Source organism: Haliotis rufescens, unplaced genomic scaffold, assembly GCF_023055435.1.
Source record: "Haliotis rufescens isolate VD_foot unplaced genomic scaffold, xgHalRufe1.0.p SCAF_2, whole genome shotgun sequence".
Taxonomy (NCBI): Eukaryota; Metazoa; Mollusca; class Gastropoda; order Lepetellida; family Haliotidae; genus Haliotis; species Haliotis rufescens.
Window position 1 is genome coordinate 40,840,170 of NW_025963890.1, and position 23,280 is coordinate 40,863,449.

The 23,280-nt window shown below is 41.0% G+C and overlaps 1 protein-coding gene and 1 pseudogene across 1 annotated transcript; both read left to right on the top strand.

Annotated features, from left to right (window-relative positions):
• The first annotated feature begins 4,303 nt into the window (after window positions 1-4,303).
• LOC124127516 lies at window positions 4,304-10,089 on the top strand (annotated as a pseudogene).
• A 7,844-nt stretch (window positions 10,090-17,933) lies between these two features.
• LOC125382071 (BTB/POZ domain-containing protein KCTD7-like) lies at window positions 17,934-21,124 on the top strand. Its single transcript, XM_048399964.1, has 2 exons — window positions 17,934-18,087; window positions 20,015-21,124. Exons 1-2 carry the CDS (start codon window positions 18,076-18,078, stop codon window positions 20,690-20,692), a joined length of 690 nt encoding a protein of 229 aa, XP_048255921.1. The 5' UTR covers window positions 17,934-18,075; the 3' UTR covers window positions 20,693-21,124.
• The last annotated feature ends 2,156 nt before the right edge of the window (window positions 21,125-23,280 follow it).

Below are 23,280 nucleotides of genomic sequence, written 5' to 3' on the forward strand. Positions count from 1 at the left end.
TAGGAAAACATCTTGTCATCCTTCATTGATAGATACTCTCAGGTGAAGGTTTTATTGTGTATGAATTCTGTACATTTCGTCCTGACAATCTTAGCTGCTTAAAGTGTTATGGTTATTTTAGAGAGATCAACCAAATTTTCGTTTTCATGAAACATGACAATCCTGTGAAGTGCTAACGTTCCGGATATCCTATGCTAGAATTAGCGTTTGACTAATGATGACATTGCACTCATTGTTAGATACGTCGTCTCCTGGCAGACTTCTCCGATGTATAACAAGGGTGCGGCTGTGCAGTCCGTTGCCCGTTAAGGGCTGTGGCTAGCTGATGGGGCTCTTCGGGAGTGTTTCTGTCTTCTCTTACTTTCCGATTAGTACATATAGGATTACCTTAGTACATATCATATGTGGGTCTGTCAGCAGAGGATACTCCGAGTCCAACGTTAGGGTGGAAGTATTTCTTCATTAACTCTGACCTTAGCGTTCTGGTAGATGAATCGATCGAGTCCAGAATTTGTTCTAGTATGGATTCGATGTATCAAAGGAGATAATTTATTTGCAATTTCCTAATTAAAAATCTTTAATTCCGTTCGGGCGTGATAATCTCTGTGGACCGTTAGACGTTAAAGATTCTGGGTTAAAATTGGTTTTCAGCAATTGTCGAAAGAGGAAACTTGGTTGATGGATGTCATCATATCCCAATTGCGCAGAACGATTCTCATAATGTCAATCACTGGATTCTTGTCTGGTTCTTACTCGATTATGTATAGATCGACAAACAAACAAACAAACATATTCCTTGTGATTTGAATAAGGTAGTGGTGATGATTCTGACAAGCTTAATGGTGTATATTTTAAGTGCGCCCCACACTTCCAGTAAGAGGGGAGACAACTCACTTGCACTTACACAGAAACAGATCACGGTGAAATTACACAATATCACTGTACCATTTCTGAGATATTATGTTGGTAAAGGATCATATTTATTTTTTATAATGTATGTATCTCTCATTCACTCCAAACAAACAAAGAGTATTCAGTCAGCAATTACTACGTGACTTACATATGACAAAGTAGACACACTTTATGGATAAACTTGATTTAGTCACGATATGGCTGAAATATTGCCGATGTGACTATAAAACTTAACTCACTCACACTCACTTTATGGATAACAACTTTAATACTGTAAAGGCGACGTTTCGGTATAGATCCCCATACCCTTGTCAAGCAAGACTGAATGAAGAACATTGTACAGAATATATATAGTAGGTGGAGCCTGTGCAAACAGTCTGTGCACTTGCAACATGGCAAACATATAGTTAGAAGTGAAGTTTATCCCATCTCATCGCGATGGACGTATTCCATGTTTTTCTAGGATATATGTTAAAATCAAACAAGCAGAACGTGAGTGAGTGAGTTAGTAAATAAATAAAATAATGACAGAAATGTAAATAAAATAATAACAAAAATGGTCATATTGTAAAAAACTAACAACGCAATTTAATGTTTTAGGTGCAGGTAACCATGGATATCATAAAGAGGTGGCCTGCAACAACAACCACGTCTTTGCCATCCCTTTACCGAGAAGAGGTCAAACAAATTGCGAGGGAGAGAGTGGAGCGAGGAGGCCATGCCACATTTCACATCTACACCCTCTACCGAGCCAAAAAGAAGATGTTTCCACAGTGACCCACCACTAGACACTACTTAGAACTACAGACAAGCTCTGCAAGACAGAGGGTGTCGATGGTTTTCTGCTAATAGACGACGGTGACATCGACAAAATAGGATTCGCAACAGACAACATTCGTCATCTCTGCGACGCTGAGGCAATTTATATCGATGGAACAGCAGGGTTGCCATTTATAATGTTCCTTCAAGTGTTCATCATTTTCACATTTGTGGGCAGAGAGATGTTCCGTCACGTATATTTCCTCCTTCCCGACAAGAAGCATACTACCTATACGTACGACAGGATGTTCCATTTATTTCCAGATGCTGCTACTTTGAGAGGATAACAGCTTTCGCTCCAAACCTTCCAGGACGGATATTAAAGTAAACCTGAAGTACAGTTATTCATTTGGCAGTAAACTGTTCATTAATATTGCAAATGGATAAACATGTGACGTACCTTTTAATTAAGTATTGATGTTTTTATTTGCAGAAGGACTTTGAAAACGATGGCCAAAATGTTGTCATGACCATATTCCCGTGTGAGTGGACGTGTTGCTTCTCCCACTTCACACAGGATATATGGAGAAGAGCTGATGCCAGACGAGCCCCGCATAACGTATGTACCAAAACAATATTTGTTATTTTATACATTTGTTTGTGTTTGTAAAATTATATCTACGAGGGGCGTTCAAAAAGTTTTGCAACTTGGGCATTTGTGTTTACACAAACAATGTCAACTTTTGGCAGGTTTGACACAAGTCATAACATCAGGTTGACACGTGTCATAACAAGTTCAAGACACAACATTAAGTTAGGTGTGATGGCTTCATTAACCTAAGGGTGGTCATGGATTCTCTCCAACATGAACAATGCGCTGCAATAAAGTTCCTTACCAAGGAGGGATGCAAAGCAAAGGAAATCCATGATCGCATGTGTAAAGTGATGGGTAAGGATGCTCCTGATAATTCTACAGTTTGCAACTGGTCTCCACAGTTTAAAAGGGGTAGGGAGTCCATAGATGATGACCCAAGGTCAGGCAGACCTTCAGATGCCACCCTACCGGAAACCAGTGCTGCTACAGAAAGAAGAATTTTGTCTGACCGACGAGTAAATGTATCTGAAATTTTTAGGGAATTCCAAATATCAGTTGGAACTGTTGTAAACATTATCTGTGAGCATCTTGGTATGTCCGAGGTATCTGCAAGATGGGTACCTAGAAACCTCAGAGCTCAAGATCGCCATCAGAGAACTGAAAGTTGTCGAGACCTCCTGGATCTCTATACTGCTGATGGAACCAGATTTCTTTCTCGTCTAGTGACAGGTGATGAAACATGGATCCACCATTGGGACCCAGAAACTAAAGTGGAATCCATGCAATGGAAGCACCCCAATTCTCCGCCTCAGAGGAAGTTTCGAACCCAACCGACTGGCAAGGTATTGGCCACCATAGTTTGGGATGCAAGAGCATATAACTGATTGATGACATGCCACCAAAAACTTAGATCAATGGACAGTATTATGCTAATGTAATGAAAGAATTGCGAAAATCTATTCGCCAGAAACGCTGTGGGATGTTAACACATGGTATTTTCTTTTGCATGACAACGCTCTGGTTCACAAGTCGAGAATTGCACAGGCCGCCATATGTCAATGTGGATTCGAACAGTTAAATCACCCACCCTACAGCCCAGACTTAGCCCCCAGTGACTATTTCCTGTTCCGGCTACGTGGTAGATGCTTCAAGGATGAAGAATACGAAAAGTCACAGAGGCGTGGTTAGAGAGCCAATCTGCGGATTTCTATAAAAGTTGTATTAAAAGCTCGATGGACAAATGGAATAAGTGTATTGAGGTGAATGGAGATTATATTGAAAAATAAAAGTGCAAAAGATATTCTGTGACTTGGTCTTATATTGGAGTTGCAAAACCTTTTGAACGCCCCTCGTTATATGTTTTCATCCTGCGAACAGCACGTGTGGTGTTACAATTGTATTAAATGGACCATATTGCTGTCTGGGGTGATACGGCCAAGTCTTTTCTATTGCACGTTAATCTTGACTACTCATCGAGATTTGGGTCGAGGCTGGGTCTAGCTTACTGACAAAACCTATAACATAATCTTAACACACAGGTGAGCAGATATACATCCAGTGTTTTTAAGCCTTTTTGATATTGGCTAGTTTTGTGTACAACCAACCAGAAGCTAAATCCTGCTGGGGTATCATGTAGGAAGCCGAGGTACTGTAAGTCCCCATGATCCCCAACGAGGTGGCCTAGCTTTGGTTACTGGTGACCTATAGCCCGTGTTTGAAAACTCTATACATGATATTGTTATGCTCAAATATGTTTCATAAATTGATTTTAAATATGACTTTGTATAAATGACTCAAATGTGAATAACTTAACTTGGTCTCGTCGCTATATGACTGAAATAATGCCGATGGGCCGTAAAATTTTAACTCACTCACTCTTATCTTCTGCCTGATAATATATTAGAGTTTTAAATTGGTCAGGTTGACAGACTAATAAATCGCGCCGAGGTCAAGGTTTAAGTTTGCACAGTGTATATTTCCTTCTGCTTACATGTATCTTATCATGAACAAGATCACAATGCAATATTACTGGGACACAACTTGCACTCACTTGACGTTTCTGCATTCGTAGTTACACAGTGACTTGAGGTAGGTTGTCTTCTATAATCTCTCTACCAGTCGACATTAGGGTAGGACGATACTCTCGTTCATTACTGGTTCTGGAATTGTATGTTATCACTTTATTATCACCCTAATGGTGACGTCACGCTATTGTTGTTGCAGTTGATTTTGAACCAGGAATTCACTGGCCATTCCTGCAAAATTTAAAAAAGTAAAACTGACTCAACGGATTTTTGGTCATTTTCATTATCGTTGAGAGAAATTACCAATCTCATTACGGTTGAAGTCAGAGAGATCACAAGAATTTTCGTGTCTCGGAGATTCTACTTCCGGAATCAGAACAAGCAGAGACGCTATAAAATCTCTTTGTTTAACATATCTTTCTCGGAACCAATGTAGAGGGCAGAAGAGGTGGGACAATTTGCAATGATTAATGAATCGCTATACACGGGGATAGAAGGTATGAGTTTAATATGGACTAGACTGGGTAAACTTGCAACGAATTAATCTGGCTTCAGCTTTAACCGGTGTGAGTGTGTGTGCATGAGTGAGTGAGTGAGTGAGAGTGTGAGTGAGTGAGTGAGTGAGTGAGTGAGCGTGCGTGCGTGCGTGTTAATACGCACCTATTCGCGGGTTCGTATTTGAACGTTGTTACTGCATGTGTGTCATTACGGTGGGTGCCGATGACACTTACATTGGTTCCACAGCTGCTTTCCAAATCCAACATTCCATGCTTTTGTGTATATAATATCATTATGTATTGTGAACTGTATAACCAGCCTGGCGAGACAGTGCAAACTACACACACTCAAGAGACCTGCTTTAAAATGATCCGTTACTCATATTATAAAACACTTGTTTGCCTGGCCCAGAACCGATTATTTACAGCCCGCCCTAATATTGTTAGATTACAGGTACATCATAACATGCACGCATTACCTCATCACAACGAGCTTTAAAACAGCCGCAATATCCGAGTAACGCCAATGCGAGAGTACATGCGTGATGGTACAGGTCTTCGTGTAGACGCGTGCCAGGTATGACTGAGGGATCGTGTCTCGGTTAATATGACCTGTAACCTACATGTACAGGGCTATGGCGATTTCCTGTTTACCGCAATATGATTCCATTCTGATTGACCCCCGTAGTCACATTAAACAGTTCATTACAAATAAACATAGTATCATCAAATATTAAGGCTTGTTGTACCTTTCCACATTTTGTCAGTTAGGTAATTGCATTATATTCTTTCAGATAGAACTTGCTAGAAGTATCATACTCCCTCGAAAACCTCAGTGCAGGGCATAGCCCAGATTCCAGCTGTGTATCATTTATTTTTTCCCAGCAACATACAGGTGCGCCAAGGTGTTAAACGTCTAGCACGTGTATTACTGTTGAGAATTGAGATAAACACCGCTTGTACAGTAGTTCATTCAGGGCGATTCTGGGTTTTTTTAAGAACACGATCATATGTTTCTAAAGGATGCAACTGTGCATATCACCTTGCTTTAGACGACTGGGCCACTTGTAACCCCATCTGTCAGTAAGCCAACTTATAACCCCAACTAAACTGTTGAAACTGTTGTTGTCTTTAACAAACCATTCACTCAAATTGACAGGAACCAACTCACATTCTTAAATTTACCCCGCTTTTCTTTTGTTTCTAGATAGAAACCTACAAGCAATACTCGACACCCTGAACACGTGATAATCACTTACAACTGTGGACAATATTTTGACATTATGGAGGTGAGTGTACGATGTAATTGTTTTTCCTATTGAAACTCTGTGGTTCAAGAAAATGTGTCAACATTTACTTTACTGCATATCGAGTGTGAGGATAATTAGGCATCTGTCACAGTGGCAACATTTCTGTCTAAAGTGTCCAAACCGTGTGTCAGCTGTTTCCCCAGTGCGATGAGTCTTCCGAAACATGTCACTGCCCAAATGCTACCGGTAGGACAGGACATGCTTCCCCTTTTCGCGAACACCTGGTGTCATCACTTTTAGTGATCCATTCAAATTGTCACCGCTGTTTTGTCTTTAAAGCCTCAAAATATTGTTCTGTGGATAATAATACTCGATACTTTTATGCTCTGGCGTTGGCGGTATAATATAATTCACTGCATCAACAACATTGATGCCAAGATTGTGTAAAATCTGAACCTTAACTCACTTTGCACTAGAGTGTTCAAACAAAGAAACTACTAGCTATATAGAAGAAAGGCAAACTAGAGTTCTCTATTTAATTAATGAAGCAGGGACCCCTTAGGATCCGGGGTAGAGTGAATGAGTGAGTGGGTGAGTGTTTAACGTCACATCGGCAGTGATTCAGCCATATCGTGAAGAGAAGTTATACATTAATAAAACAAATATTTAGATTAAATAAAAACCTGTCAAACGATGGACAGTACAATAACTAGAATATCACAGATGCGATGTAAAACTAGTTGAGAATATTAAAAAGCAGTAAGTAAGAGTGTGGGTAGAATAGGTCTTCTCAACCAATGATTGCCGTTATCGGCGACCAACGGGATCGGGTGCTATTCACAGGTGCAGGACGCACATATCTGAAAGCGAAAAACAAGATAATAATAATTAAAGTGACGGCATACCTAATCTCTCACGGTTAACAGCCAGTGCACAGAGAACACAGCAAACGCTATCTTTATAGGACCAACATCGACTCGTGTTTCGTAGTATGTCTTCTAGTGTAATTACTACTTGCGTTAGGTGAAGAATTTCCTGTTCACTTTGGCACAATGGTGCCTCCAGTGCGGAAACATGCCTTCTTACAATGTGTGGTGATTCAGATACATGTATTAATAAGCACACAGCTGGGTATCGGTCTTGCAATATCAGATATCAAAATCAGTTCAGACTGTCACAAACTAGCTTTAAGCTGTTGTGTTAGGCCAGAGAGCCTAGCTGTCCTCCATACTTTCCAGAAATGTAAGCGAAAGTATATGTTCTACATTAAAGCGGCCTTGAATATCTAGTTTTCCCTCAATACATTACGATTGAGACCTGTGAAGATCCGGGGTAGAATGGGTCTTCAACAGCCCATGTTTGTCGTAAGAGGCGACTAACGGGATCGGGTAGTCAGGCTCGCTAACTTGGTTGATGCATGTCATTGTATCCAAATTGCGTGGATTGATGCTCATGATGTCAATCATTGGATTGTCTGGTCTGCTGAGTAAGGCGTTAAACAACAAACAAACAAAATGAGGTAGGTGGCATATCCACCGTCACATGTAGCTTGATTCCCTGATGTATATACATTGAACTTTGTCTGAATCCATTCGATGTTTGTCGTAATTGGGAAACATGCATCATTGCCTCATATGATATTCTTATCTTATGGCACATTACATGTGTTGATTGGTGAATTATCAAATAACTGAATCAAACTGAATGTCCTTCTTCATGTTCAAATACATCAGTTGCTGTAAACAAGCCAAATGACTATTTAGCTTGAGTCATATTTGGTGAATATGTTATCATGTTCAAGCTGGTCAACATTGACGTGTGAGCTCACCATGTGATCTGATTTGTCAATTAATTGTAGTTCCAACAATGTTAATGTTCATCACGAGTAATATAGTAGTCAGGGTCAAAGACGCGAGTAAGTCATTACTGTATGTTCTGCTATTGATCGCTGAATGTGGGTAATGGACATGACGGGTGTTGTCATACGTTGTCTCGAATATTTGAATTAGAATTAGAGTTATCAGAAATTTTGTCATTGCGATATGAGCAATGTACCCCCTCCCCCCCCCGCCCCCCCCCCCCCCCCCCCCCCCCACACACACACACACCGCTCCGACTCCCTCTACCTTTCTACTTTACTACTTATGAATATAGGATGACTGTGATAGATAGATTTGTATTCAGTGCCGGAAAGTATTTATCATGTCATACGCGGTGTGTGTCAAATCAATATTTATTCTGAAACCACTCTTAGACCAATTAATCATTGTCATGTGCGTTTTATGTACCTTAAAAAGTCTTATCTCAGAGTGTATTTACATACTAGCCTGTTGGGATTCCGGGAATAGGTCCTTAGCAACAAGGAAATGAACAGTGCTATTTACGCATTACATGTGTACGTGGTCTCGCGTGGTTTTTTTCACCCCGAAATGATATCTGTAAATTCAGTTCACAATACGTAATGATATTATATACACAAAAGCATGGAATGTTGGATTTGGAAAGCAGCTGTGGAACCAATGTAAGTGTCATGGGCACCCACCGTAATTACACACATGCAGTAACAACGTTGAAATATGGAAATCGTTGAAAAGGAATACATTTCTGGTTTGTTATCATTCAGGCGATGTATATAGTGCATTTTACATTTGACCGATTGGCCTAATTTAAGAGATAAACATACAATACTATTCATGGAGCTAGGTTACCTGTAAATATGACTGCGCCAAGTTGATTCTGGAGCATGATCGAGAAAAAAGTTAGTTTAGAATGTAAATATTAGCTTCGATGCGACCGTTAAATCAGTGTTTCAGTCAGAGGTGGTTATTGTGATTTGACACCTTTGATAGACCAATGAGAATCGAGTATTTTCTAAATGTAAGGTAGAATCACATGTGCATTAACAATGTGTTGTATTTCAGGATTCTCAAGTTGTGGACTTAAACGTTGGTGGTCGACATCTGACAACCTCCCTGTCCACCCTCACCAAGTACCCGGACTCCATGTTGGCCACCATGTTTAGTGGAAGGCATCCCTAAGCCAAGGACAAAGATGGCCGCTACTTCATCGATGTAGAAGGGGATGTGTTTGTTCATATCCTCAACTTTCTGAGATTCGGGAAAATGCCTCCACCCGAAAGAGCACAAGAGGTTAATGAATATGCGGAGTACTTTGAATTACAGGAACTGAAGGCACCTGTCCCCGAAGACTTTGAACAAGTGCTCTACGGAATATGGAAAAAGGAGCTACCTGACTACCAACGTCACTGGGATTGTGTGAAAAGGGAATTGAACAATATTTCCACAAGTTACTTTTACATTTGCACAAGAAAGTCTGATTGTGGAAAACTGCCTACAGATATAGATGCACTGACCCCAGGCAATTATTCCACTATTGAATTATCTTTCCACTCAAACGTATCTATCTTTTTCAATCTTCTTGCAGTCGACCTGAAAAGACTTAATGTCTTCACCGACTCTTGTCTGAGGGAATGCCCGGGTTGTGATTGTAGAGCAGCAATGGGATTCAGAATTGGACGATGATCCAAAATTGTCACACATTGAGTCGACAGATAATTTTGATGAAAGGAATGTGAATCAGCCGTGGCATGGGTGGAGAGCTCTGTTGCCTGCTGCTGTGATTTTGAAGCGCTGGGTCATTGGCTAATGTTCGTCTAATTGATGATCAAATCTAGCAAGACCTACTAGTATTATTACGGAACATTTCTTTTCAATGTATATAGACTCAAACTCAATCAGGATACTGATGCAAGACAACTATTAACAGAGCAATTTACGTTTTGCTGATTCTCTAGGTTCTTAATTTCCTTGGGATTTCCGTGTCAGAATAGGTCCATGGTATGCCATATGTGATGCAAGTGCCGACTAGGGTGGATACACTGGCTGACTGTTTGCCACTTGTACCAGGGTTTTAGATGAGTGAGTGAGTGAGGTTTAACGCCGCTTTTAACAGTATTCCAGTTGTGTCACGGCGTGTCAGCTTAATGTGGGAGGAAAGCCCCAAGTGATGCAAGTCTCTGACGTTTACCACTTCGGTGAAACCCACGAGCAAGGGTATGGTGCTGACAAACCTAGAAACATAATCGGGGCGAACCGGGATTCGAACCCACAATCATAGGTTTCTGGCGTGCCCAAGGGACGCAACTCTGCACAGCGAATCGCGCCACCTTAGACGGCTGGGCCACCCGTGCCCCCGGGTTTTAGATGATCTTAAATAGCTGAAGTATTGCTGACTGTGGCGTTAAACAAATCCGTTGCCATTGTGCCGAACCAGGTGTTTTCTTTTGTCGCTTTTATGTAAGGCCAGGACACAAACATTTTTAAAATACTTACTTTTTGAATGTATGTGAATATCGTTAATAACTGAATTGATAAAAGCTTGCAGTATACTGGGTTCTTTTTCACTCTTGACTTGTTTTGAACCCATTGTGAGAGTGAAGAGTATTCAGAATTCAATGTTGGTCTTGGTTCTTTGTTCCTTGTGTTGGTTCAGTTATAGTAGAAATGTATTTGATGTGCGTTTCCTAATCACGGCACGAAAAAGCATCTATCCTGATGTTTTGAAGAGTGTTGGTATTGATGAAAATGCATACATTATGCAAGCATTCCAAATCATTTGGTTATATTTAGATGTATGCCTAGTTGGGAAATGTTGGAGAAATGCACACACTTACATCAGTGTCCAGTGGCAGCAGGTGGCGACACACAAACAAATTAATGACTTTTTCATGTGTACACATGTATTTGTGTTAATTTGGACAGTTTACAATTTCAAGCCCTATTTCAAACGTTAGAAATGAAACGATTAATGTATACCTCCCAGGCGAATAACATACAATCTACGGCAACCTATGCTTGCCGTAAAAGGCGGCTATGCTTGTCGTGAGAGGCGACTAACGGGATCGGGTTGTCAGGATGGCTGACTTGGTTGAAGCATGTCATCGTTCCCAATTGCGTAGATCGATGCTAATGATATCTATCACTGTATTGTCTGTTCCAGACTCGATTATTTACAGACCGCCGTCAAATAGCTAGAATATTGCTGAGTGCGGCGTAAAACAACAAACCAACCAACCAACCATCTTCATGCTTTAAGGCATAATCGTCGATTAAGCAACGTGGCACACAGGTGTTTGAGAAGGTGAAAGACGAAAAATAACAAATAATTAATTGATGTAACTTGTTTACACTAATAAACCCGCAACGATAATCATATTCTCCTGACAAAAGCGTACATGATGAATATACAGCTAGTTTGCATTTCAAGCTTTGTAGTGGAGTGTATAGTTGTATATAATGTTTATAATTGTGATTTCGTATACACTTGTCTAGTGGTAGTGCGTCCAACCGGAGAGCGGAAGGTCCGGGGTTCGATCCCCGGCCGCGTCATACAAAAAGACGTTGACTTGTGACGGTTGAGTCATGTGAATACAACCAACTTGTGCTTGTATCATATGTATTGTGTTATAAAATACCTACATATTTTACTGTTGCTTTTAGTGTCTTTTGTCTTTGTTTGTTAACGCCGCACTCAGCAATAGTCCAGCTACATTGTATATGACGGCGGTCTGTAAATAATCGAGTCTGGACCAGATACGATGACATTCATCAACCACGTCAGCCAGCCTGACAACCCGATCCCGTTCGTCGCCTATTACGGCAAGCATGGGTTGCTGAAGACCTATTCTACCCCTGCTTTTAGCGAGTAAAAACGTATTTACTCCGCATAAACAAAAGGACGAGAAGGAGGAGAGACGTAAGTGTTCCAGACTTGGAACATTATCGACAGAAGGGAGAGATCCACATTTGTCGTAGAACTGTCGGAATCGGAAATTCGAACAGACGATATGTGGACCTCGCAAGGGCTAAGAGATGACCGTCTGTACTCCTAAATTTGTTACTCTTAAATACATTGTTCCAGATTTGTGACCCTGCTTCACCATCAGAAAAACATCCTGCCATCCTTCGTTGATAGATACTTTCAGGTGAAGGTTTAATCGTGGATGAAGTCTGTACATTTCGTCCTGAGAATCTTAGCTGCATAAAGAGTTATGGTTATTACAGGGAACTTTGCTGACCCTGGAGTAACATCAGTAAAGTAAACATCACTCAGGCAGCTGCAACATTGCACGGTGATTTCTTTACAAGATTCGCAACCTCCATCGTAATGAGTGAGTGAGTGAGTGAGTATGGTTTTACGCCGCTTTCAGCAATATTCCAGCAATATCACGGCAGGGAACACCAGAAATGGGCTTCACACATTGTACCCATGTCGGAAATCGAACCCGGGTCTTCAGCGTGACGAGCGAATGCTTTAACCACTAGGCTACCCGACCGCCCTCCATGTAATGAAATGTAATGTTGTAAAATATAATATAAGTACTCATCACACACAAACACACACATATATATATAGGTAGGTGTGGAGGAAGGTCTGCACTCATATAGCAATGGGCATATGTGTGTGCGTGTGTGTGTGTGTGTGTGTGTGTGTGTGTGTGTGTGTGTGTGTGTGTGTGTGTGTGTGTGTGTGTGTGTGTGTGTGTGTGTGTATGCAATGCTCATATCGCAATGATAAAAGGTCTGACAACTTCAACACTTTATTATAATTCAAATATGACAACACCCCTCATGTCCGTTACCCACATTCAGCTATCAATAGCAGAACATACAGCAATGACGTTCACGCGTCTTTGACCCTGACTACTATATTACTCGTGATGAACATTAACATAGTGGGAACTACAATTAATGGACAAATCAGATCACATGGTGAGCTCACACGTCAATGTTGAGTGTCACATAGGACCAGCTTGAACATGATAACATATTCACTAACTATGACTCAAGCTACACAGCCAATTGGCTTCTTTACAGCAACTGATGGTTTTGAACATATAGAAGCACATTCAGTTTGATTCAGTAATTTGATAATTCACCACCCAACACATGTAAGGTGCCAGAAGATCAAAATATCATATGAGGCAATGATGCATGTTTCCCAATTACGACAAACATCGAATTGATTCAGACAAAATTCAATGTATATACATCAGGGAATCAAGCTACATATGACGGTAGATATGACACCTACTTCATTTTGTTCGTTTGTTGTTTAACGCCGCACTCAGCAATATTCAAGCTATATGGCGGCGGTCTGTAAATCATCGAGTCTGGACCAGACAGTTCAGTTATTGACATCATGAGCATCAATCCATGCAATTTTGATACGATGACATGCTTCAACCAAGTAAGCGAGCCTGACTACCCGATACCGTTAGTCGCCTCTTACGACAAGCATAGTCGCTGTTTACGGCAAGCATGGGTTGCTGAAGACCCATTCTACCCCGGATCTTCACAGATCTCGATCGTTATGTGTTGAGGGAAAACTAGATATTCAAGACCGCTTTTACGTAAAGTAGAACATCTACTGTCACTTACATTTCTGGGAAATATGGAAGATAGCTTGGCTCTCTGGCCTAACACAACAGCTTAAAGTACACAGCTGTGGGTATTAATACATGTATCTGAATCACCACAAATTGTAGCAAGGCATGTTTCCGCGCTTGTGGCAGATGAATTCGACGATCCCGCGAGACACTAAGGTACCATTGTAAGGTACCAAGCGAACAGGAAGTTCTTCACCTAACGCAAGTAGTAATTACACTAGGGTTGCGACCGAGTACGAAAACTGAACTCGAGTACCCAGCAGACAATACCCGGACTAGGTTGAAGATCTAGAAGAACTTCCTGTTCGCTTGGTATTCACTTACTTACGCTTCCTGTTCGCTTACTTGTATTCACATGACTCAACCGTCACAAGTCAACGTCTTTTTGTATGACGCGGCCGGGGATCGAACCCCGGACCTTCCACTCTCCGGTTGGACGCACTACCACCAGACAAGTGTATACGAAATCACAAGTATAAACATTATATACAACTATAAGCCCATTTCTGGTGTCCCCTGCCGTGATATAGCTGGAATATTGCTGAAAGCGGCGTAAAACCATACTCACTCACTCACTCACTCATTACCATGGAGGTTGCGAATCTTGTAATGAAATCACCGTGTAATGTTGCAGCTGCCTGAGTGGTGTTTACTTTACTGATGTTACTCCAGGGTCAGGAAAATTCCACCAAAATCAGGGTGTCCAGGAGAAACATTAATGATTATATTAACATTATCATTCCGTTATGAAATACTATGTCATTATAATTTTATGTAATATCTAAAATTAAAATTCCTTCATTACAAGTGAAGATAAAATTGATACCATACATGGTAAATGGTCTTCACAGGGATGCACTGAGAATTGATAAGACAATTTGTCGAGTAATTAGTCAAGGTAATTTTCAGCTCAATAGTCACAAAATGTTTGTTTGCTAAAAGATAACTAAAATGTAGGTGCCTTATATGTTGTAAGATGTCACATTATCACCATGATGTCACCTTATCACCGTGACAGTCCTTCTGGTTAGTAAAAGTGTTTGTAGCCAGTTTACATGAAAAGAAGATTGTTCATGTGTTCAACAATATGGTGATGAGTACATACATTATATTGTTCCACATTTCAGTTTCCTGCTGTCATCGACTTAAACGTAGATGGTCGACATCGACATGGTAATGTTCAAGAGTTAAAGAAGATTTACGTAAAATGTCTCATACATTGAATAAATGATTCACCTTTGGTCAGTATTTCATATTTCATCACCCTGTACTGTATCAGTTGTCTCCCTTATAATCTGTTTTCAGATATGTTTATGCGTGAACTGATGTTCATTGAAATGACGATGAACACAAATACTGTATTGTTCTATATTTCAGTTCCCTGCCGTCATCGACTTTAATGTGGGTGGTCGACATCTGACAACGTCCCTGTCCACCCTCACCAAGTCCCCGGACTCCATGTTTAGTGGAAGGCAGCCTGTGACCCAAGACAAAGATGGCCGCTATTTCATCGATGTGGATGCAGATGTGTTTGTTCACGTCCTCAACTTTCTGAGATTCGGGACAATGCCTCCCACTGGAGTTGAGAATGATACGAGACAAAACATTGAAATGCCATGAGGAGTAGCTACAGTTCCGACCGACCTTGCTGCTTGCAGAGCATGCATGCATATATATACACATTCACTTGGGTAGCAATATATGTGCAATTCAAAAAGGGGTGAGGCACTTGATAGGTTTAAACAATAACATGATGACATTATCTAATAGTGAATGTTTGGAAAGTAAATTCAGTTTATACATATTGGGTTTGATGTAGTAGAATCTGTGTAAAATTTGTTTTCTTTGTTTTCTGAAGATGGACATATAAACAAATAATGGAGTTCATTATCTATGTCAGATAGTTTACAATGTGGACATTTTCTTTCGTTTAAAACTATTTTCCCCAGATTCAAAAGGTCGATATGGTCACCAGTTCTAAACGTAAGTAGGACTCGCCAAACATTTTCCTGCACTACGTTTAAGTAATATTAAAAATTCAGGCAATCATTTTTTATGATACTACACATTGTGCCTTTTGAAGTCTTCTCTCTTGCACATGTCCGACATTGTGGATTGTAGACATTTATTTTGTCATGGACTAAATGTTATTGGCAGACCAACAACACAAACACCTTTAACCTTCAAAACACTCCCACTTCCATCCCACATTACCTTCGGCGCCCTTACAAACAAAGTCCACCCTGGCAGGAAAACCCCCACTCAATGCAGCATCCACTCATACCAATACAACAGCATGTAAAACCCGCCCATGTGCCAGAGATGCGGATCACTCGGATATAAACACCCCAGACAGATCAGCCTGCATCACCTTCAGCACTCCTGGACATCATCAGCTGTAATTGCAAATGAGACTGTAAAACAAGAAGAATCACTTGCCAGAAATATGGTCACTCTTACAGTGACGTGTATGGGGAATGCAATGATACAAGCTGGACCAATAAACAGTTACCGAACTTCCCAGAGGACTTCTGTTGAGACTTTCGAGATACAACATCAAGTTCAAACGACAGCATTCACTTAAGCTAGTTTTAGCTAGTTTTTCAGTAAATTCTGAGCGGACCCCCTGTGGTCACACCTTTTTCCAACTAAACTGGGCGGCAAAAGAAAGTATAGGTCGAGTTCCATGATCGATAAAAAAATAAGAAGAAAAGGTTTTGTTGTGAATTATAATATAATCGACTGAGGGGTAACACATGATTGATTAACCACAGTTTTGAATGAAATTGTGCAATTACAGGTAATGTAAGCTTAAGGTAAACAATGGTGGGGTAAGAAATTTCATTTTCAAAATTTCCGAGTAAGTCTAGCAGTATGGGGCCTGGCATTGTCGTGTTGAAACAATGTCCCCTGCTGTTGGTTTTGTGAGAAGGGAAGCACAGCTGGCTGCAACACTTGGTCTCTGTACTGCACAGCGTTCATATTTCCCGGTATAATCACCAAATCAGTCTTCTGATCTCCACAAATACCGCCCCACACCATGACACCTCCCCCGCCGAATGGATGGACCTCTCGAATACACGCCGGAGCCAAACGTTTAGTCGATAAACTCGTTTTCTGCCGTCATTTCGAAACAAGTTAAACCGACTTTCATTAGTAAACTGCACTCGACGCCAATTTCTCAGTTGCCCGCGTCGAACCTGCCTCGCCCATCGTAGTCTCAGGCGTCGATGATGAGCAGTCAGTACCATTCCTCGGAAAGGACGATACGCTCGGATTCCAGCAGCACGAAGTCGTCGTAGTACTGTACGTTGGCTAATGGGATGTCCCAACGCTGTTGCTGCCATCGCCGTTACGAATCTGTTTCGCAGGTGAATGAGCCGTATCTGACCGTCTTCCAGTGGTGTTGTCACATGGGGTCGTCCGGTTTCTAGGCCTGTCCTGTGTCCTTCCTGTCTGCCTGTACCGTTGAATCAGCCTGGCTACTGTCAATGGTATACAACCTAACCTTCTGGCAATTTGGACCTGTGTTGCCCCCATTTCGGTCATACCGATGGCTCTCTCTCTCTGCTCCTGTGACAGTCGTGGCATTTCTTTCGTGTGCTTTCATCACGCCTGGTTATACCCTGCAGACGGACGCATTTATACAGCTAACATGCACGTGCAGTTTATGCCATAGGCGGAAAACTGTTTCACCATTTTTTGTCACCGCACGAGCGCCGTCAAAGGTGGCGCGTTCCGGTGAGGTTATTTTGGTACCTGTTTCTGGGCAGTCATATTCCCAAGACCCACTTTCCACTAGTTATCGGGGGTGGTCAGGTAGCCTAGTGGTTAAAGCATTCGCTCGTCACGCCGAACACCCGGGTTTGATTCCCGACATGGGTACAATGTGTGAATCCCATTTCTGGTGTCCCCTGCCATGATATTGCTGGAATCTTGCTAAAAGCGGCGTAAAACCATACTCATTCATTCACTAGTTATCGCTTTTTTTAGGAAAATTATAAATTGCCAACTTATACTTTCTTTTGCCGCTTTGTTTAGTATTTAGATAAATGAAAACAAAACTTGTATTAGTGTTTATTGTCATGGTAAGAAGTAGATACAGACACACGCAAAACCATGCCCTGATATCATCCATAACATTATCTCCCAATTCACCCCAGCCTGCCTCCAACTCCGAAACAGACTGAGTCTGAAGCGGTCGTAAAATCTACAAGACAACTTACTCTTTCCGGCCCAACGAGGTACAGGTCAGCCGAAATTGCTTTGATAGAAGGCGACTTCTTAAATACTTAAAGCAACAACAAACAAAAACAACGATACTGCTATAGTGAATGTATCTTGCTGTCATGTGTCAATCTGCCATCGTAACAGATTAAAAACTGATAGATAACAACTGTTCTATTGAGGTTAGGTCATCGTGTGATGTGTCATGTGACTTTGTTTGACTTGAAGGCAACTTGCAGCTTGACACTACTTGTGTAAATCACGGAACAAGACGGCACGCCGAAATTACAGGAAACACTGTTATCAAGGACCAACATCAATCTATCAGCTGGTGCTTAGCAAAATGTCTTCAGGTGTAAGTATAGCCAGCATTAGATGTAAGATCAACTTGTCCTGATGACATTGCCGCCCCATCATGGTGTCGCGTGATCTCCGCTCCCACCCACCTCTAGCGCGAGGTGTATGCCTTGTTACATACTAAATTCACTTAATGTGTCACTCAATTTCACTATGGAAAAAAGCGAATCCAGTTTCTCGATGTAACACTCAATTTAATATCTGGACAATTTGGACAAACTGATATCTTTTATAAAGATACTGAAACGCATCAATATTTGGATTTTGCATCATGTCACCCGTATCATACAAAACGTAATATCCCTCACTATCTCGCAAGACGTTTTTGTACCATTGTTTCCGGGAATGATGTTACAACTACCCGCCTTGCTGAACCTTAGAGTTTGCATCAAAATTATCCCGCAAAGCTAATTGAAGATAGCATACGCAAGGCACTTCGCATTGAGCAACCAAAACTGAGAGAGAAGTCTGAAGAAAACGATTTGGGGAATAATTTAACTCTAATGTCTACTTTCAACCCTCATCATGAAAAAAACATTGTCCATGGTTCAACGGTTCCTGCCTTTATTAATCAAAGTATTCAAATGTAGAAGATATTGAGCAAATACAAAATTATCAACACCCAAAGACAACCTAAAAATCTTAGAAAGCTTAGAAAGTTTGTATTGGTTAAAAGTAACCATTTTATTACATGAAAATTCCATGACGTGAATTAAACCTACCACCTCACATATCGTGTTTAGTTTTGTAACCCACTGTTTTGCCACTGAGTCACCGGACAGGTGCTGAAAAATGTTATATGGCATGACTCCAGCTGGCCCATGTTGCAAATGTTGTTCTCTCGCACGTTTTGATCGAATTCCTTTGGACCACGAAACGGTGTATTAATTCACTGTAAGGTATTTCGTTGTTTTCTTAATTGTTCGGTATCTCTTGCATTTAGATGGCTCATAAGTGGGATAAAACACGCCAGCGAAAATCTAAAACCGCCAGTGAGGTACCATCGCTTTTCCGTTGCTCGCAATTTTACATTTCCCTCGGAGACATGTTTTATCCAAACCGTAAAGACTCCGAGTCAGAATAAGACGTCCTTGCATGTTTAACAAATTGCAGTGTCATTTCAAGACTGGACATGACTTGTATCGAAATATGACAAGGAATGTTATTATGGACAGACTTTTTTATATTCTACATACATAATGTTTCATGGCGACTTCTTGCCACTTCATCAGTTGAATGACAGGGTGTTGTTGTTGCTTTATATGTGTCTAAGAGGTCGCCTTCTGCCCAATGTGGGAGAACATGACTTATATACAAATGAAGCAAGTTTTTATTAGATAGATGTATTTACAGCCAGTCGTGAATAGGTTCACGTTATACAGTTAAGAGTGAGTGAGTAAGTTGGGTTTAACGCCGCTTTAACAGTATTCCAGTTATGTCGCGTCGTGTCAGCTTAATGTGGGAGCAAAGCCCGAAGGGATGCAGGTCTCAAACCTTTACCACTTTGGTAAAACCCACGAGCACGAGTATGGTGCTGACAAACCTAGAAACATCATCAGGGCGAACCGGGATTCGAACCCACAATCAGGTTTCTGGAGTGCCCAAGGGACGCAACTCTGCACAGCGAATCCCGACGACTGGGCCACACGTGCCCCCTATAGAGTTAAGAAGGAATTGATGGCGTGACCGTTGTTAAAAAAGAGTGTGACATGGTAATGATTAAAAGTTAAAAAAGATTCAAGAAAGATGCTCCATGAAAAACTCCCTTAAATAAATAATTCACCTTTGGTCAGTATTTCAGATTTCATCACCCTGTACTGTATCAGTTGTCTCCCTAATAATCTGTTTTCAGACATGTTTATGCGTGAACTGATTTTAATGGAGATGACGATGAGCACACATACTGTATTGTTCTATTATTTCAGTTCCCTGCTGTGGTTGACTTAAACGTGGGTGGTCGACATCTGACAACCTCCCTGTCCACCCTCACCAAGGACAAAGACTCCAAGTTGGCCGCCATGTGTAGTGGAGGGCAGCTTGTGAACCAGGACAAAGATGGCCGCTACTTCATCGATGCGGATGGAGATGTGTTTGTTCACGTCCTCAACTTTCTGAGATTTGACACAGTGCCTCCCCGCGGAGCAGCTACAGCTGTTCTGAAATATGCAGATTACTTTGAATTACACGCCCTGAGGAAAGGCATTATCAATGCTCATGGCACGCTGGAGATGCTCTATGACGCATGGAGGGGAAGGTTTTTTTATTACACTTCTCACTTGGAAGACGTGAAAAGGGAAGTGAGGAAGTTTAACTTTTCGTCAAGGTATTTTTATCTTTGCATACGTACCAATGATTGTTCATGTCGTAATCCTCCTGCGCATCAAACTGATTTTCAAGGGCTAGGTAAGATTGAGATACATCTTCCTGCTCTTGTTCATGATGATGAAAGGCGATCTTTGTTGCTTATTATTCTGGCACAGGACTTACAATGTATGGATATCTTCACAGATGAGGAAGAAAAAACAAGCGACTGTAACTGTCTCGGTGCAATGAAACTTCGGTTTGGCAATGCACCCGAGTCTACACTAAATGAACTCAAATGATTAAACAACGCCACCAACAGAAATTCGTATTTCGTCTATTTCTAAAGAGAATGTAAATGTATATTACTTTTACTTTCCTTCAAAGAGGGTGTAGACGATTGTGGCGATAGGTCCGATGTTGGGGTCAGGGCGTATCACATCAGGGTGGATATCAATCATGATACCACAAGGTTATTACATTGTTAACACAATTAACCTTGTTATTTTTCTACTTTCTATGCTTTGGAGACTATTAGTGCCTTAGAATTATTAATACTGACATGTGGATGTATGGGAATGGCTGTATAATAAAGACAATACAATATGCATGTACCCTGAAGTCGAACGGTTTTATATTAATGAGAAAAGACATTTCACGTGATTCCATAGCATATGATTGTAATATAGCCATTTAGTTTTCGATTATGCTTCCATTAACCAAAAGCAAATTAGGCCACGTCCATAACCAACTAATGCTACCTGACTGGCCGATAAGAGTGGGCTAGGTTTGTTATGCATTATTGCGCTGATCGTTTTCACTGATTTGTGTGTGAAGTTAATAGTGTTGGTTTACATATTTATAAAATATGACTTCAATAGTTTTTGTGTGTTTGGAGGCATAAACATGGAATTGCATCATCATCGGACATCATTTTTGGTCATTATGCATCAAACTTGGAAATATACTCACCATGTCTACCATAAAACTTTATGAAATCTTTACCGATGCTTTGAATGTTGATCAAACAGCTTCTTAGCAAGGGTCATGTGACGCTCTTTGAAATCATTGTACCCAGACGGGGCGGTCGGGCAGCCTGGTGTTTAAAGCATTCGTTGTCACGCCGAAGACCCGGGTTCGATTCCCGACATGGGTACAATGTGTGAAGCCCATTTCTGGTGTCCCCTACCGTGATATTGCTGGAATATTGCTAAAAGCGGCTTAAAACCATATTCTTTCACTCGTACCTAGACAGAGCATGCTCGGATAGATACCTAGACAGAGCATGCTCGGATAGACCTCAAAAGTTCTAAAATGTAGACACCAAAGTTTGGAGATGCTGGAATATTGTTCCACATACAGGGCAAGATTAATATTTATCTTTTGCACGTGACCTGTCAGGGAAAATAAATAAACATGACTCGTATTCAATAATGTAACCTCTAGTAACCTTGGCCGTAAACAGAGGTCAGGCACAATTTAATCAAATAGAAATCCAAACCTGTACATATAGTCTCAAGCAAACGTACACTGTATAGTGTCCGAAAGAAATGTTAAGATAATTGATGTTTTGAAGTGGACTTTCCCCAGGATCGTACACTGACAGTCAGCGGATTTATGGTAAGCTAATGGACATCTTGTCGGACATTGGTCATGTTTCGTGGGAATTCGGGGAAGAATACGTTCACAGTATCCCAGGGTGATTTTGTGTTGTCGCACGCAGACGGTGTAGGAAATAGGTAATGATATCAAACTTGATTGATACTGAATTATTTACAGTCCAACGTTACAAGGTTAGAGTGAAATGAATTTAACGCCGATTTGGACAATAAGTCCGCTATATCAAAGCGTGCTAGCTTGGTGTTGGAGGGAAGTTCCAAGGCTGCACAAGTCGAAGACGTTTACCACTTTGGTGAAATTCACAAGACCCGAGCATGGTGCTGACAAACCAAGGGAAATCTTCAGGGATAATCAGGGATTCGAGCTAATTAACAGCGGATCCTGATATGGCCAAGGGATATTGATCTGTATAAATCTTAACTTACTCTTACAGATCTTGTTTATCAAGTTATTATTTGTAACATGTCTTCACACGTAAACTGAGCGAGAATTGTTGAGACCTATTATAACGTTATCAAATATAATTGCTTTGTCTTAACAAAGCCATGGATCAAGACTTTGAAAGGCATTTAGAAGTAGTACACAAAAGGAAGAGAATTCATGGATGTCAACTTCTTTATTATGAGGAACAGAACGTTTCTGAGTATATGTCTACTCCTTCATCAGGTGAGTGAATAATATGAGGCCTCCCGGCCTCCCGTTTTCTGTTGTTCATTGCCATTTACTTATCAGTGACAATCTATTCCTGGCTTCCATTTGTCCATAACTATCAGCGCTAATTACTGTACAGTGTTGGCTTTCATTGTCTATTGCTAGTCAGCGCCAACTATCTGTTGGCTTCCCTTGGTAAGTTTCCACCATTTGTCATTTTATTACTTTTGTTGTTTTCAAGTGTACATATATATGCTCTCTGCCTCATAGCATTCACTCACCTGATGAAGGAGTAAGCACACACTCCGAAACGTTGTGTTCCTCATAATAAAGAAGTTGACATCCATATATTCTCTTCCTGATGTGCTACATTGTAGTTTTTCTAATCTTACAAAGCCTTTTGAAACTCGGGTAGCATTTGGATAAGTGGACTAGTATATAACACTTAGCACTGGATGTTCCTATCAGAAAAAGCTTTCCGAAATTGCAGCTGTTGTACACCAACGCTGCTGAGCCTATGAATGCATGCCATGCCTCTTCCAGTAGTATAGCAATATCAGTGCGGACTGTAAATAATTGATTAAATAATTCTGGGCCAGGCAAACAAATGCATGTCAAC